Raw genomic sequence first — 18,202 nt, forward strand, 5'->3', positions numbered from 1 at the left:
ACATAACGGTTGTTTGTAAGTCCTAAAACTAAAAGAGTCAGATATAGGGTTATATATACCAAAGTGATCAGGGTGATGAGTAGAGTTGAAATCCGGATGTCTGTCTGTCCGTCCGTCCGTGCAAGCTGTAACTTGAGTAAAAATTGAGATATCATAATGAAACTTGGTACACGTATTTCTCCATAATATGGCTCCATAAGAAGGTTAAGTTCGAAGATGGGCAAAATCGGCCCACTGCCACGCCCACAAAATGGCGAAAACCGAAAACCTATAAAGTGTCATAACTAAGCCATAAATAAAGATAATAAAGTGAAATTTGGCACAAAGGATCGCATTAAGGAGGGGCATATTTGGACGTAATTTTTTTGGAAAAGTGGGCGTGGTCCCGCCCCCTACTAAGTTTTTTGTACATATCTCGGAAACTACTATAGCTATGTCAACCAAACTCTATAGAGTCGTTTCCTTCAGGCATTTCCATATACAGTTCAAAAATGGAAGAAATCGGGTAATAACCTCGCTCACCTCCCATACAAAGGTTATGTTGAAAATCACGAAAAGTGCGTTAACCGACTAACAAAAAACGTCAGAAACACTAAATTTTACGGCTTTTTTTTAAAAATTGAAAATGGGCGTGGCGTCGCCCACTTATGGACCAAAAACCATATCTCAGGAACTCCTGGACCGATTTCAATGAAATTCGGTGCATAATATTTTCTTAACACCCTGATGACATGTACGAAATATGGGTGAAATCGGTTCACAACCACGCCTTCTTCCAATATAACGCTATTTTGAATTCCCTTGAACCAATGATGATAGCGGAATAAAATTTTACACAAATACGGTATTTGAAAAATATGTAAATGACGGATAATGAAATCTCGATTATCACTTTATCATGCGAGAGTATAAAATGTTCGGTGACACCCGAACTTAGCCCTTCCTTACTTGTTGTAAATTGATATACTAAAAATATAAATAAATTATTATTAATTTGTAAAGAATGTTATGTTTAAACCACTTTGCCAACACACATCTTCCACGACTGTTTATACAAACTACACACACATTAACCGCAAGAGCCCCATGCACGAACTTTATCTCAATTCTAATTTATGTATTTTACTATTTACACATTTTTGACGTTAGTAAATGTATACAAAATAAACCGCAGACGCTAGCGATTACACACACAAACAGATGCGTCTAATTAGATTTGATTTATTTTTTACTTAATGCGATATTTTATCCCGTATATATGTATATTTCCAATTAATCTTCATCAAATTGATGAATCCACGCACTTCGATCGCAAACGACACTTCGTGTACTCGTGACTCGCACTTGGCGTGTCCACCTTGTCCTATACGTAACACCGGCAGCAGATTGTGCGCGCGCTCGCCAGCAGACCTGTGGTAAGACTGAATTCGCAATAACAAAAGGATTCAGCCAAACGCATACCCCTAAGTGTGTGCATGTGTATACATAAGTACTTATATATATAGATATATTCATAAATGTGTAGTATATGCTCCCCGTGGACAATTGATAGCGCCGTTGTTAGCCAACAAACAACATGCCACCGCCCCGCGCACCTGCCCGCTGACTATATGTAGTTGCCCCGTAGATTCTTTCATGGACACCAATTGCTACCGCATACGCGTATTATTCACTAGACAAGTATCTGTGTGGCTTGTCGTGTGCATCACCAACTCAACTCATATTACAATAAATTTTTCATGCCACGCACTTATAGCGGCACAAATTTATATACATACATATTCACACAGTTCCTTTTGCGCGACATTTGCGATGTCCTTAGCTTTATACTTGTTGCTCGCATTCGCACATTTGCGTTGAATTGAATACATAAATTGTCTCGCGAATGAGTCCTGTGAGTATATATTCCACTGTTTTCTCCACCTTTTTCTTGTCATATGTCATGAATCGTTTGATTGTGTGTGTGTGCTGTGTATATGGCCGGCGCGTCCAGCTGTTTATTGTCGATTGAAAGCCAGTTCAGGAGTCCAGCATATCGGCTAATAAGAATTGCATGAACGCCATAATAGTAATTACTCATACAGTGAAGACTTGCTCGGTTGCGAAGTGGGGCTGGTGGTTTGTATGTATGGTATTTAATGACTGCTTTGCTGGTTGATTATGCTTTCGGTATATACCATATACAAGTATACTCGTATATATGAAAAGTGTCTGAGCTAAGTAAATGTGGAAAGCGATCGCACTCAGTGAAGTTTGTTGTAGCGTTTGGTGTACTTTTGGGTACTCTAGGAAGTGGTATTTAAAAATACCCTCATCTAAAAGAAAAGTAAAATTTTTAAGCAGCCACGTATGGCTAATTAATTCATGGGAGTTACCGTTTGTATAAACCCTTTCTGCAGTCATTTAAATACTCGTAGTACCTTTAGAAAATCCTTTTCCATTCTGGAGAAAGCAGGTCTAACGGCGCGAATGTTGAGGTTAATGATATTAATATCATCGGCGAATCGAATTATTTTCTGCAAGAGTAGATTGAAGAAGTCACACGGTAGGGAGTCGCCTAGTCTGAAACCTTGTTTGGTATCTTCTCGGTTCTGACAGATCTTTTGGTATTTCTCAACTTCAGTTTACACAGTCGTATTAATTTTGCGGGGATACCAAATTCAGACATCGCGGCATGAAGGCATCCTCTCTTCGTACTGTCAAAAGCAGCTTTAAAATCGAGGAAGAGGTGATGTGTTTCGATCCTTTTCCCACAGGTATTTTCCAAGATTTGGCGCATGGTGAATATCCGGCCAGTTGTTGATTTTCCGGACATAAAGCCACACTGATAAGGTCCAATCAGTTTGTTGACGGTCCATTGAAAAGGCATCACGAATTTAAAAATGTTAATATTAGAAAAAATGTGGTAAACGCCGATCCGTCCGGCTAGGCTGCAACATAATATGCGATTAAAGATTAAGGACCACAGGAGGGGAGCCAATGTCAACAAAAACAGTGTAAAGCGGCTCAGTCGTGCAGTTGGTTCCTTACGAAGTGGTCGCGTGCGTAATTGAATTTAAATAATACTATAAGTTCGGTGTTCACGTCTATATGAGGTCCTCTTACCCAAAGTGGAATGGAGTGATGTGCTAGTTTGACTATAAAATATTACATTTTTTTTTTCGAACTTAGATATACGCCGTGAATTTTCGAGACAGAGCAAGAAAGAGTGAGTAATCTGTTGGATGTTATTCAGCTTGAATCCGAAAAGCATCTGGTCTTGTATGACAGTAGAAGAATCGATAGAATGAAGATGTTTGAGATGTCGCACTTATCACCCGAGTAAGGTAAGAGTACTTTAGGCATCTTGTCGTAAAACCACGTTAAAGTTGGCCAACTTGGTAACGCCCTCAAGAATGTTATGAAACGAAGACCTATCTCTTTTCTGTAGACTTTTTAGATGCTGACTTATTATCTATTTTTTAATAACAGTCCTTGGCTGGATAAAATCCGAGTCAATTCCGGTAACGTAGAGCGAGTTATTACCATATAAACACCAGTTTCGTAATATTTTAAAGCAGGGAAACAAGTTTAGTTCAAGTGTGGAGCAGTAATAGATAGTACTTGTGATCGAAAGCTTCAGAAACTGTGTTAAAGAGATCAATTTTCTTCATGAGTGTTGTGCTTAATTACTTTGCATAATTCCATACAAGTGAGAGTGAACTCTAAAGGATCGCTAAGATCGTCGAGAAAGTCTGGGGTATAATAAAAACGTGTGTCAGATATTTGAATAAATAGACTAGGTCGCGGTTCCCTCTGCGTGTCATGAAACAGAGACTTGATGGTGAAGTAAGAGAGTATTATGATTGAAACATATGAAATTTTACGATCTTCAAATTTTATATAATTATTAGTATTGAAAATGTTTAGCATGCAATTTGTGGCTGCTTGCTTCGAAACGGCCAAAACAAACACAAGAACCTTTCAAAAACCTGAATATAATACTTTTCTTGAAATGTTTTGTATTGCCCCTATGCACCCTAATCATTAACATCTTAACTATCAGAAGCGCACATAGATCTCTCTATTTGAAATTCCACAGCATATTTTAACTTTTTATTTGGCCTCATATGCCCCTTAGACAAGTCAAGCATCCACTGTTTCGATCAACAAGTAGGGCAGAGCGCTGGCGGGCGCGCGGTTGAATGTGATAAAAACGACTCGATTCGATTAATTGAAATTGAATTGAGTGTCAGTCGAGCGTAATTTGCGTTATGCGCAAGTGTTGCACATACTCCGCCATTCATTTTGGATGTAACCGGCATCCAGCGGCCGGCAGCGGTTATTCCTGCTGAGCGGCGCTTATTGCGGCGTACGGGTTACCCATCGCTCATTCTACTCCACTTCGAGGGAAATTGCTCGTCAATGACTGCTTTTCTGCAATACACTTATTCAGAGTACACACATGTGCACAGTGGGTTGTCAGACTTGTTAAGTGGGGAAAAATAATAAAAAAAATAAAAATAAAGTATATTGAATGTAAGGAAATATGCTTGTAGAGGATACTGTACATAATTAAAATGCGTATTATTAATTTTTCTTTGGTTCTTACACTCAGAGTCATACTCTGATACTTCGGTTGGACTCGTATGCTTGTGTGGGTGCATTAAATGGTTGCGGTGAGCTAGCAAAATTTGCATTTTTGCAGTTGGAATTTATTTTCTCAACTTTGCTTCACTTCGTCTCAGCCGCTGCACGTTGTTTTCTTATTTTAATGAACATCTGTGCTTAATTTCTTAATTCCAACGCGTAAGTAAACATTTTGTAAACAAATAATTGAAAAACGAGCGAGCGAGGAAAGTGAAATTAATTTCAAATTATTAAACAATGGATGGAACATAAATTTACTCATGTGATTACAAAACCGCTTTAAACTAATTTTGATGAAAGGAAGTAATTAAAAACTTTTCGGATAATAATGATTACTAATTTATTTTTTAGGATTTTGTTTTTGCATTCTTAATGAGTAACCAGGTGCGGTTACCGACTTCAGATAGGTTAATGTACAGTACTAACTCTATTGAAGAAAATAATTTGTGAACCTATTGTGACCACTATTCCTGTCAATCTTCTTCTCTGTAGCGTAGTCGATCACCACAAAGGAGACTTTAATGCTATATTAAGTTTGGGAAACATTCATTTAAATCTAATTCTGTCAAAATAATATCGGAAAGTACTTGAGGTTGGAATTTCCAATGTTTTTATACTCTAGCACCATGTTGCTATACATTATAATATTATAATAGTTTTGTGCAGCTAACGGTTGTTTGTATCATCTAATACTAATCGATATAGATAAAGGGTTATGTATTCTATATATAAATGATAAGTAAGTGTGCGGAAATGAGTTGAAATCTGGGTGACTGTCTCTCCCTCAGTTGGTCTGTCCGTGCAAGCTGTACCTTGAGTGTCTTGATGAAATATTATTGTAACTGGGCCACTGCCACGCTCTCAAAACACCAATAATCGGAAGCCATAAGTAAACCACAAATTAAGATATAAAACTGTTATATGGTGCAACGAATGGCATTAATGAGAGGCATCTCTGAAGTACATAAAAAGTGGGCCTGGCCACGCTCTCTTATAAATTCAATGTATATATGTATTTCCCGAAAAATTCAAGCTTTATCACTCATATTTAAATCCCCCCAAAAATTAATAAAAAATTGTATCAGAGATATGTATATAAATTTTTCTGATCGGTATACCGCGTCATATAGCTGCCAAACAGTTTAACCGATCAAAATCAACCTCGTACAAGGAGTATTTTATATATGTGAGGGGTATTATAGCTTCCGTGCAACAAATGTTAAACATTTTCATTGACACCATTAAATGTAAACATAAGGGTATTTGAAATCAAAAGTAAAGATGGGTGGTTGAATTGGCTATGTGTAAAGAAAGGTTGTGGACTTGGTTAAATATATGTAAACAAAGGGTTATTATTGATGTAAACAAAAAGGTCATTGATGTCATAAAATGACAGAAGGGTCATTGACCCCCAATGTAAATAAAGATTGTTGCTTTTTCTAAATGTAAACAAAAAGGTTATTGACCCCATAAATTATATATTTTATGACTTCATAAAATGAAAGAAAAAGGGTCATTGACCTCATTATATAAACGAAGGGATAATTTACTTAAAATGTAAATAAAAGGTTGTTGACTTGGCTAAATGTAAACAATTGGGTCGTTGAACGCATAAAATGTAAGGAAAGAGCTCACTCATCCCATAAACGGATGTACATTTTTGCTACGCCTGAAGGTATTTATCTTGACTTGATACTGGTGGAAAGAGTATTAAATATTCTGTTACACCCGTACTAGGTCCTTCCTTAATTGTTTTTGTTAATAATATGTAGTAATGTCGAAAATAGATAAAATCAGGTCAATACTACCACTTTCTCCCATATACCTAATATACGATTTTCAAAAAAAAATTATTCAATTTTGTTTTCAAAATAATCGCTCTCCAATTGCAACATTTTGTGCGCTTTTGCCATTTTATGGTCGTAATAACCGTACTCTTGTGCTCGCTATTCGTCGAATTATTGGAAATCTCGAGGAGCCTTGTCTTTACATGAAAGTGTCAAAGTGTCAATAAGACAAAAAACCGCTCGAAGTAATGAAAATATTGCTGCCGTTCAGGCAAGTGTTGCTGAAGACGCCAAATTGTCCATTTCAAGAGGTTCTCAAGAATTGAGACTATCTTAAACCTGGCCGATTTTGATAAAGAATTTGGGCTTGCCCAGTATAAAATTGTTCTCACTCAATAACTAACGCCATTGAACTACCATAAACTTCGTGAATTTGCTGATTTTGCCTTGGAACAACTTGAAAACGATAACCATGTTTTTAAGAAAGTCATCTTCTCCGACAAGGCCCACTTTCAGCTGAGTGGTTTTTGATAAAAAAAAATCATATCACTCTTATTTGAAAACCCTGCAGTCCTATATAATATATTAAATTTAGCATCTTTGATTAAGTTTATGTCAAATATGTGTTATTCGAGGATGGGATATAATTTTCGCTGAAGAGAAGTAAAAGATATGTAGTTATATCACCAATTAAGCTATGACCTTTAATACAAGTTAATAAGACTCCAAATTTGTGTATAATCCATTCACGATTTCATCAAACAATTAATGTTGAATTCTTTCGCAACTTTTTGTGCCAACATCTGAAGGCATTTCCTTGCCTGCAAGTTGCAAGGGTATGTAATGTTCCGTTACACCTGAACTTAGACCTCCCATACTGTTTTGACCTTGGCTTAAGATTAGAAAATTCACCAAAAGGGTTGTTACGCCTTGTTGGAATTACAGAGAGCTTTGACGGTTGCTATTCGTAAATTAATTTGACACTCGTAAGAAAAATATTTGAACAATTGTTTAACACTCAAAGCATATTTATTCAATTTCAAAAGTTGCTTTTTTTCGGCTCTTAAGCAAATATGTCTAATTATGTTTAATTATAATACATATTTGCTTTTATAATTTGAGCTTAAGTAAATTTTCACTTGGTTATGTTTGAAAATATTTATTCTAGTTGATGGCAACTCTGCTTGCTTTCTAATTTGTGGAATGTGTTTTGATAAATGAGATCTAAGAGTTACCTTTGCTTCAAACATTAGTCCCAGTGGACCGCTAGGTATACAAAATCCAATTTAATCCTAATCATGTCTCTATTTTGAAAATCTGGGTTGCCAACAATATGCTCGACATCAATTCTTTCTTTCCCACAATACATTCTTCGGATCTGGTTATATGTCTGAAGTTTATAATGATGATGAACTTTACTATTTGGCACATTTTGTTAACGTAAATTACAAAAGCTTTTCGACTTTTAATTTTAGCCGTTCATAGTTCTTAAAACTAGCAAAACATATAGATTTTGAGCAGTAAGTTTTTGAATTGTTTTTATTTTTGTTTTCTTTAGACCACCAGATGTGAGACGTTACTAGTGTAGGCTGGTGAGTAACGTGGCGGTAACATATTGGTTGGTGGACGCATTTTGCCCAAAATCGGCATGTGCACGGCAGGTGAGTGGCCACCTTTGGTAGCATCATCCAGATAGCGACGATTTCGTAAAATGTCAGCATCGCTCTTCCAGGCCTGCTCGGGTGCGCGTGGACCCATGCGGGGATAACGACGTTTATCCACGGCGAAGCTAATGGTACCCGGAGTAGCGTTCAGACCCACATTGTATTGCCGCTGCATGGCGAGCGAAGCACGTAAGGTCTTACGTTTCTGAAAAGAGTTAATACAAGTTTGACATTAATTTCTTTCGTTTCACAAACATGCGTGCATCATAAGTACTTCTATAGTGCCACGCCACTTGTCTGCTGCATGCCGTGCTATGTCCAAGCGCTTTTGTTTTTTCACTTGATGTTTCTTATAGATCACTTCGACTATAATGAGGCCGACACCGCCGGCAACACCAGCTGCAACCAAAATGAAAACGCCAGCCATGTTTTGGAGTCCGAGCGTGTTGGGCGTTTTCTCGAAGAGCTCGCATTGTTGCGCGTTCCCATGGAAAATCCAGTGTTTATCGAGCGCTTCCATGAAACCACCTTAACACATAGAAATAGTATAAATAAATGTTTAGCTGTTCCACAGCTTTCTTTAGATTCAACTTACTCTCGTGAAACTCTAAAATAGCAAGCGTTACCGCATCCGTCCATGGCGAACCTTTCTGCAAACCGATGCCATAACCGCTACGTCCGAATAATTCACCAGCGGTAACTAGCTCACAATCTTTAGACGCCTCATATTCAAGCCGCGAGGAGTCCCAAATAAAGGCCATTAGTTTTCTGTGTACAAAGAAACTTTTACAATGCGAATTGATTGTTAATGCTATCCGCTTACCCTTTCTTCACATCCTGTATTGCCTGCTCTGCCGTGTCATAGTTGTTTGCCTCCATTGTTCGGTACATATTTGACAACTCTACCTGGCGTCGAAAATACATATCTACCGACGAACCCTTCACCGTCGCACAAGTCAAATTCTCCATTGTATTCCGTAGACGGGCATCGTTAATACCACTAAGTTTAGTTTTCGGTCGCTCCAACACGAGAAAAGCCGCCAGGTTGGCAGTGTACGAGGCGACAATGATCATCGCAAAACCCGCCCAGAACATGCCGAGCACACGTGCCGAAAAACTGCGTGGCGTTCCCTCACCGATGCCACTATTTAAGAGCACACCCCAGGCAAACCAAACGGCCGAGCTCAGGTTCAATGCCTTTTCCTCATTGCTATCCGTGTGTGAAAGTTTGAAACGTCCGAACGGTGAGAATCTGAGTGAAAACAAGAAAACGAAAAATCGCCAAGAAAAGCGTGGTTGCAGTGCTGTTATTTACCTGTTTGTGGTAGGGGCACTAAAAGAAAGCTACGATAGTGGGTATTGGAAAGATGAAATGCTTAAAGTGCTTCGGCATGCGATCGATGAGCGACGATCAATATTTGGTTTTTGTGTTACTGATAGCATTTTATGAGCTTGTCTTTTATTTAATTGAGTTTGTTATTGTTGTTTGGGGAAAGGGTGCATGGTCGAGAGATCAGCTCTCAGTGGTTTTTATACAGATTACTGATCTCATGATAGGATCGGGGTTGTACAACCCTACTTACCTATCTAGTAGATATAGGACCAGCGCGACTACATGTACAGATACCATTACCAATATCCATAACGTGTTGCTAAATGGCTGCAGGAACGACACCAAAGTACTTGAACGTGATGGTTTCTTTTCGAGTATTGTGATGCCTTGATATTTGAACGGTTTCGAGAACTCAATAAATTCGGCACGCTCTGGATTAATGGTGAGTGGCATCGCCATGTCGGCACGTTCATTCACCAATTCCCCAATTAGACCGCTCCATTCTTTACGCGACGTTATCGCGCCCGAACTCGACGAACTCACATTCTTTAAAGTGAAATGACCGAATTGTCCGTCCGGTGAGAGTGCCAGAGCGAAGGTGAAATTAATGCGATGCGAAAGAGCGTTTAAAAGATCGACGCAATAGCCGCGACAGCAGTTCTCGTTCTCTGTAGAGAATTTCGAAATTATTAAATGAGGTTAGTAAAAATTGACAGAGAATAATATAATATGAAGGGTGAAACGAAAAGTTAAAACTTTTGAAAGACGGCGCTCAGTTTTGTTTAGTACAAACTGTGGGTTCTCTAAAGAACTAATGAGTTCAGAGATTTGTCAAAAACAAAGCAAAACCATAACATATCAAGATGGATAGCTCCATATAATTATTATGTCATTGAGGAATCTTCCACTGGATCATTCAGTAATATCAGAATATTTTTGACTTTCTTAATATATTGAAAATAATTCAAGCTTGGGTGTGCAGGACACACTTTTCCGTTCTTACTATGCGTCAGGCAGAAGTCGCCGAAGAGACGTGAATTATTCATTAGCTGAGATTTTCCTTTTTGGGGTTAGTTTAAAGAACTTCAAGTCAATAATGATGAGATGCCTAAAAATTTCAATTATTTCATTAAAGCTGAAGTAGTTTCACAAAACTGCAAATCATTCTATAACCAATTTCAAATGTGTCATGCCCACACCGAAGAGTCGAAGTGGTTTCAGACACCAGATTGTACCGTAAAGGATTAGTGTGGAAAAGTGAGTGGAGGAAAGTTGTTGAGTAAAATTTCTACCAACCGCTGCCATCGGTGGCATTAAATAATGGACAGGGTATTTCGTCCTCATCACAGTTGACTTCATCGTCTGAAGTCCTCATCACAGTTGACTTCATCGTCTGTCAAACGACGCGTATAGACGAATGGTTTCTCTTCGATGGTTAAGATTTTCAGGTGTGTGGGTATCATGATGCCCTCCGGTTTCTTCTTTTGCTTGCCAGGCCATAGAATCTCGCTATCATTGATGCGTAACCGCATTTTCGCCTTTTCCTAAAAATATATAACATTGTATTTTTTATTTCAATTTGAAAGTTGTAGAATATCGGAATGTAAAGAATAAAAATCTTTTTCTTAAATCCTTCTCATATCATATTTACTCACAGGATCATAATAGAACTTGCCGACGACATGCTTCTTCTGCTTCTCATGTATGTTAATCACATCATAGCCGGCGTAAATGCGATCGCCATTGTCATCAAACGCCACCTGGCCCGTTTTGCCCGTTATGTTGCGCGTCTTCAGGTACTGAAAAAGTCGCTTACCTACACAAGCGCATAGAAGACAGTACGCCACAGGATAAACACGAGTATAAGTGTGTGTGTGTGTGTATGAGCATTTAAGTGAGTTAATAATTCATTTAAAGCAAACATAGTCTGTCTCACCGGACTCCCAATTAACGCCCGAATCACCGCAATCCTTTGGCGCCTCTGTAATCGTTTCATTGGACATCATCTCCTTAATTGCCGACGCGAGCACGTAAACGCTATCCTAAACAGCCGCGAAGTGGCAAATGAGACATTAAAAGCATGAGAATATTATACTTATGTGAGCATGTTTTATATACAGAGCATGTATCCTGCCGGATTATGGACAGTCTAGTGTAAACATAGTCTTTACTTCTTTATAGGTATATGAGCATATGTTATTTTGCTGGCACTGCTTGCAGAAATCTATTTTGTGACAATGTTTTTAGACTAGTCTGTAAAAGACTAGTTGAGTAACTAACTACTCTAGAAATGGTTGATCGCACATAGGATTGTAATGAGAATGTGCTTGAGAAATACATATATTATGTGAGAGGTTACAGCATCTAGTCATTCCAAACAAGAACTTGATTTAGTTTAGTAATATATGTAGTTCAAACTGAACAATTTGTGTGGGTATTATGATGTTGTCTTGTAATTTATGCCAAATTTTGTGATTTTTATAAAATAAAAAAGTTTGCTACACAACCACTGGATTTTGATCGTTCAGTTTGTATGACAGCTATATGCGATAGTGGTTCGATGTCAGCAGTTCCGACAAATAAACTTAAGGAGAAACGAACGTGTACAAAATTTTGGATCGATATCTCAAAAACTGAGAGCCAAGTTCGCATATATACAGACGGACAGGCAAAGAAGGCTAAATCGACTCAGCTCGTCAGCTGAGCTGATGATTTATAACGGGCGATCCAAGTATAGGGACTTTTTTCTATAGCCTTTTTTGACGGATCACCTGTAAGTCGTGTCAAGCTGTCCTGTTATTTTTGGTCAGTATTGGTTGGCATTTCATCATGGAAAGACTTACTTCTGAAAAATTACAAATCGTTTTACGAAAATTCATGTACTGGAAAGATTGAGTTTCGCGTGCTACTGAGCGTACTATTCGCAAGACCATCACACATCTTGAGACCCAGCACTCATTATTGGATAATATTCTATCGAATAGACCACGTGCAGAAAATATAGCAGCCGTAGCTGAGATTGTACACGAAGACCGTGGAGAGTCGACTCGGCGCCGTTCGCAGCAATTCGGACTGACATATGGAACGACTTGGCGCATTTTAGGACGAGATTTTAAATTGAAAGAGTACAAAATACAACTGAAGCCGCTCGACCTTCCCAAGCGACATCGCTGCTCTCTATGGACTCTTGAAAAGTTCAGCGATGAAGCCCATTTCTGGCTCAATGGGTATGTATACAAGCAAAATTGCTGCTTTTGGGACGAAGAGCAACCTGAAGACATTTAAAAGCTGCCATTTTATCCAGAAAAAACAACAGTTTGGTGTGATTTGTGTCATCATCGGTCCATATTCTTTCAAAAATGATTCCGCCGAGGACGTAACTGTCAATAGCGACCGTTATGGCGCCATGATAACCGAGTATTTGATGCCTGAAATTGAAACTTGTAATCTTGACGACACTTGGTTTCAACAAGACGGCGCCACTTCGCACACATCGCATCAAGTAATGGATTTATTGAGAGAACACTTCGGTGAGCAGTTAATTTCACGTTTTGGGCCGGTCGATTGGCCACCAATATCGTGTGATAACACACCGTTAGACTTTTTTCTGTGGGGATATGCAAAGTCTAAAGTATATGCGGATAATCCTGCTTCGATTCAGGCCACAAAACTTCATGCGTATCATTCGCCGGTCACCAGTCGAAAGGCTCGAACCAGTCATCGAAAATTGGACGGATGGACCATCTGAGACGTAGCAGCGGTCAATGAATGTTCTTTCGAATAGTAATAAAAAAAATCCGCATTAAATTTGAAGTTTCTGCGTTTTTTCTTTAAAACAGTAGGAAATCTCGAAACGCATCACCCTTTATATATAGTAAACTGACATTTTTTCCCGGGTGTTACAAAATTCGTGGTGAACTTAGTATATCTTGTTCAGGTATAAATATATTGACTTTGTACACTTCGTATGTCATCTTCTCTATTTACTCAACACTGCTTTTTGCTGGTGAAAATGTAGATGTCTTCTGTTTTCCTGTGCAAGGAAAGGACTGAGACATTTGGTGTTCGCAATTGGTCAAAACTACGACAGAATTGAGAATTCGGATAAAATCGCTTAAAAAGCATAACGCAATAAAAAGATAATCAGCAAGACTTGTATTTCGATTGTTTAAAGATGAATATTATTTATCTACTTTCTTAGTTAGAGACTGACAAAAACTTGTAAACTTTGGTGAGACGATTTTTTAGGATAGACCAGAACTTCGCCTATTCTTAAAAAACATTAACCTATATCAGTCACGCTGTCCGATATTCGCAGACCGGTATCTTTGAACCAGATGTTGATCGATGCCTAAATCACTATGTATTTATGTAGATGTGGATGGTCCATTTTGTGTGCTGGGTCAACATGTGAGTCATACAATTTTAATAATGTTAAGAAGCCACTTTGCGAGACACACTTAGTATGCACCTGTGTGTACAAATGTACACGTATGTAAACAGAGCTATGAGAGTGCTGCTTTAATGCGCGTATCAACAAACTGAATGGCAGCTGCTGGATGGAAAAGTGTTCTATAAGAAGCACAGGCTTCGTGTGTCACGACACACATGTGTTTTTCAATTCGTAAATGCAGTTGCACTTAATTATGCCCTTTCATGCTTACCCTTATGTGTTCTTTGTCGCTGTTGGCGTGCTCCAACACCAAGCCCAGGACGCCAACCGGCGTGTTGTTGGCATGCAACGCCTGTTCGGTGACAATCCAAGCGTGTCCGGCTTCGGTCATGTTGTTGATTGCAGCGTCACGGAAAATAACCTGTGCATCCTCAGTGCTGGGTAGGGGCAGATGTGCATGTGTTGAATTATAAAATAAAGAAAATGTGGAGGTGCAGCCGCCAGTCAAGTCAACAATGTCTTACCTCGCATACAAGAGATATACTCGCGACTGTGCGGTTTTCATGTCAATCAAATGCTCCGTAAAGCTGTCCAATTTCGGCTCGAATTCCACAATCATTTCAACGGTGGCACGCACATCGATGTCATCGTAATTCGTCTGTGAGGTGGTCTGGAAGCGACCGAGTATCGCACGCCCATCCGTATCCGAACTGTGTATTATGATTACCTGGCAGGTCGAAAATAATTCATATTTTTTACTTTGTACTAGCATTTATGTGCAATGGCATTTTGTGTCGCGCACACTTACCTTGGTATAGCCGAAGTGGAACATGATTTCCAGCCAGACATCCGCTTGGTGGTAATACGGCGGCACCGTGCGCAAAAAGGAAACGTGTATATTTTTATCGGAAAAAGCAGCATCACGGGAGGATATGCCAATAACGGGAATCTGGTAGAATCCACTCGTATAACTGACGGCTGCCGGTGATAAGTCACCGGAGGTTTGCTCGTGCGACACAACGACGGCGTAGACCTGTTAAGTACAGATGACAGGGAAACAGTAGTGTAAAGTAGGTTTTTTTCGTTGAACTGGAAGATGCAAGAGTCGAATAGATAGAAATTTCCAAACTGTCTTTTGCAGTTGCACTTTTTATAATTAAAGCGTAAGGCGCGAGTTGATTAAGCAACCGAAAAACACTTCGAGTCAGTTCTTCTTGAATAAGTAGAACGACAACATTAAAACACATTTAGTCTTCTTAAGCCTCCTTTACACTGATATGAGGTAACAAGAATGGCCAGATAGTTTCAGAAAACAATGCTGTGCTTTTCACATACAAGAAGATGGAAGTGAATCCTTTGCTATTTCAGCGTTTTCAAGACAATTATTGGCCGATTTGGCAAGAACGAAAAGAAGTGGAAATACCAAGTGAAGCATTTTGGCCATGTAGTGTTCGCAGAATCTTTGGAGTCACTCAAGCAGCCATTTCAAGTTTAAAAGCAGCCAGAAATATTCCAAACCATAGAGATAGGGTGCCAAATGAATCGAAGTCGAGATACGTTGAAAGACGATTTTGCAGGTCGGAAATGCTGCTGGAATGCTAAAACTGAAGACATTTTTCAACGTATTGTGACAGTTGTAGAAAAAAGGTTCCATTACGACAAGCCTAACCGCAAAAAAATCATATTTGAAACCGGACCAACAGTCAAATTCGAATCGCCAAAGGAATGCTTTGTATTATGTGGCTCCTTATCGTGGAGTGCTGTATTATGAGTGCCCAAAATCGGGTGAAAATATTATTGTTGAACACTACCAACAACGACTCATCAAATTGAAGCGACCGTTTGCCAAAGGAAGCCGGGCAGTTACGACTAGACACGAGGCAATAATTTTTCGTTACGACAAGACCTCATGTAGCAAAATCGGTTAAACATTATTTGGAAAACAGCGGCTGGGAAGTTTTGTATTATCGGCCTTACTACTCAGATCTTACCACTTCTGACCACCACTTGTTCAGGTCAATGCAGAATGCCATCACTGAAATATGGTTCATATAAGAACAAGCCATCAAAAATTGGCAAAACTCATTCTTGGTGCAGTTCTTTTGGAATTGAATCGAAAACTTGCAAGAAAGATGGGAAGGTTTTATAGCAACAAATGGACAATACTTTAAATAGTATGTTTTTTATAAAAATACTTTCAAATTTTGAAAAAAAAAACGCAAGAATATGGTTATAAGCCAAATGCTATACTATGTTTCAGGTAACAGAAATAGACAAATAACTGTAAGTAGCTTTGCGTTCCAACATATAGAACTAAATGTAAGTGTATTCTTTGCTAATACAGGATAAGTGAAATACCTAGACGAGAATGGAGAAGAGGTTCAATAGGAGAGGAGGATACCATCTCAGTCTATACCGACGGGTCCAAAATCTGCGGAGTAGGCACGGGGGTATTCTCAGCTGATCTAGGCATATCTCCCTCTATACGTCTACCGAACTCGGCCAGCATCTTCCAAGCAGAAGTACTGGGCATAGAAAAAGCCTGCGAAGTTCTATTAGAAAACCACGAGAATATACATAAAGCAACTATATTTATGGACAGCCAGGCGGCGCTCCTGGCCTTGTCTTCACCCAAGACAAAATCAAGTACAGTTCACAACTGCAAGAAAGCACTAAACTCAATAAAAGACAAGCTCCAACTAGACTTGATCTGGGTTCCCGGTCACAGGAACATTTTCGGTAACGAAAAAGCAGACGAGTTGGCAAAGGCAGGAGCTCTCCTCAACGAATCCGAGGCGGAGCTAATACCAAGCCCGCTAGGATCGATCAAAAGAAAGATCAATAGACAATTTTGACAAGTTGCAAATATCGGATGGAAAAACATTACAAAATGCATCATAACAAAACAATTATGGCCAACATATGACAGAAAAAGAACCAACGTCTTATTAAATAGGTCAAGAAAAAGTATCTACAGAGTAGCAGCTACCACAACCGGGTACTGGCCATTTGGGGAACATGCGTCCAAAATGGGTATGCCCTACAACGACATCTGCCGAGGCTGCGGAGTAGCAGGGAACAAGGAAACAATTTTCCACTTTCTCTGTGAATGCCCAGCTCTAGCACAGATCCGACACAAAACACTTGGAATCCATCAAGCACCAAACCTTGGCATATCAGTAGTTTCATCGAAACCTCAAAATGGTTTGAGAGAGAAGGCGAAACGTATTCGCAGATACAGGAGGTTCTACGAATAGTGTATCAATATGGCACATAAAGTGCTAATAGAGCTCGATAGACAACAGTGCTGCACTCCTACCTATCTACCATATAGACAATTGAGAAAGCAAAGTCTGAAATATGGGTGTCTGGAACAGCTATGTTGGTAAGAAATATTTGGCTCTAAGTAGTGAAAAATTACTTTCAAAAATATGTTTAAGAAAAAATCTCTGTTTTTAAGGGGTTACATAGGTTTACGGTTTTCTAAAAAAAAAAAATCGATTTTTTCATTGCCTAAGTAAATTCTATAACATCTCTAGAATATTGTCCTAAATTTTCAAGTTGATCCGAGTAATAGGAAGGAGATACAGCCTTGAGAACTTGTGCGCTCGAGGCTAGCTAGGCTAAGTACGCCGTCGGTTGGCAAGATTTCTCGAGAAATACTCAACCGATCTTCATAAAATTTTACACAGGTCTTTGAAATACAATTCTTAAAGATTTGGAACGAAGGAATTTGAAAAAAAAATTCGCAAAATTTTCACTTTTTCGTAAAAATGTCTAGCAAAAATCCAATTTTCAGTTTTTTTCTTCGTTCAAATTCTAAGTTAAGGTTTTAACTAAAATACGTAATTTTTCATTTTAGATGATCCTGTAAGGAGTTATTCTGCCAACGCGGGCGCATCTTTTTTCGGAGTGATCACCGGATATGGCGTCGCAAAGGCCGAATTTAAAATATTTTTTCCCAAAAATTTCAGAATTTCTTTATTAATAGTGTACAAATATATTTGTAACAATAAAAATTCTAATAAAATATTTAATAATTTTATATGAAAAAAATGTTGAAAAAGGTCTTTTTTTTACCCGAGGAAACTCTTAAATGAAACGAACAAAACTACATTTGATCGGTGTGCATCACTGAGTATTTTCGTTCATTTTTTGACATGCCAATTTCCGAAATGTTCATAAACTAATATCTTTTCTCAGTTTGAAATAATAAAAATAATAAATAAAAAATAATAATAAAAATAATAATAAAAATAATATAAAAATAATAAAAATAATAATAATAAATAAAGCTATAAACAAAACATTTCTCACTTGTCATTACAACAGCAGCATGATTTTATATGAGAACTTCAACACCAGCAATCAAACTTCGCCGCATTTTGAGCGACAC

The 18,202-nt window shown here is 38.5% G+C and overlaps 1 protein-coding gene across 2 annotated transcripts in view; it reads right to left on the bottom strand.

Annotated features, from left to right (window-relative positions):
• Nucleotides 1–7,423: 7,423 nt before the first annotated feature.
• The window catches only part of LOC126751147 (glutamate [NMDA] receptor subunit 1), a 31,300-nt gene continuing 20,521 nt past the window's right edge, over nucleotides 7,424–18,202 (bottom strand). For both annotated transcript variants that reach the window (XM_050461158.1, XM_050461156.1), the window contains exons 4-15: nucleotides 14,615–14,839; nucleotides 14,331–14,533; nucleotides 14,078–14,243; nucleotides 11,350–11,455; nucleotides 11,069–11,229; nucleotides 10,781–10,957; nucleotides 10,710–10,749; nucleotides 9,664–10,081; nucleotides 8,904–9,332; nucleotides 8,676–8,848; nucleotides 8,355–8,608; nucleotides 7,424–8,285 (exon numbers count right to left, since the gene is read on the bottom strand). In XM_050461158.1, coding sequence (XP_050317115.1) covers nucleotides 7,971–8,285; nucleotides 8,355–8,608; nucleotides 8,676–8,848; nucleotides 8,904–9,332; nucleotides 9,664–10,081; nucleotides 10,710–10,749; nucleotides 10,781–10,957; nucleotides 11,069–11,229; nucleotides 11,350–11,455; nucleotides 14,078–14,243; nucleotides 14,331–14,533; nucleotides 14,615–14,839 — 2,667 coding nt within the window. In that variant the 3' untranslated portion in view covers nucleotides 7,424–7,970. The remainder of the gene's footprint in view (nucleotides 8,286–8,354; nucleotides 8,609–8,675; nucleotides 8,849–8,903; nucleotides 9,333–9,663; nucleotides 10,082–10,709; nucleotides 10,750–10,780; nucleotides 10,958–11,068; nucleotides 11,230–11,349; nucleotides 11,456–14,077; nucleotides 14,244–14,330; nucleotides 14,534–14,614; nucleotides 14,840–18,202) is intronic.

The sequence above is a fragment of the Bactrocera neohumeralis genome, chromosome 2, assembly GCF_024586455.1.
Source record: "Bactrocera neohumeralis isolate Rockhampton chromosome 2, APGP_CSIRO_Bneo_wtdbg2-racon-allhic-juicebox.fasta_v2, whole genome shotgun sequence".
Classification (NCBI taxonomy): domain Eukaryota; kingdom Metazoa; phylum Arthropoda; class Insecta; order Diptera; family Tephritidae; genus Bactrocera; species Bactrocera neohumeralis.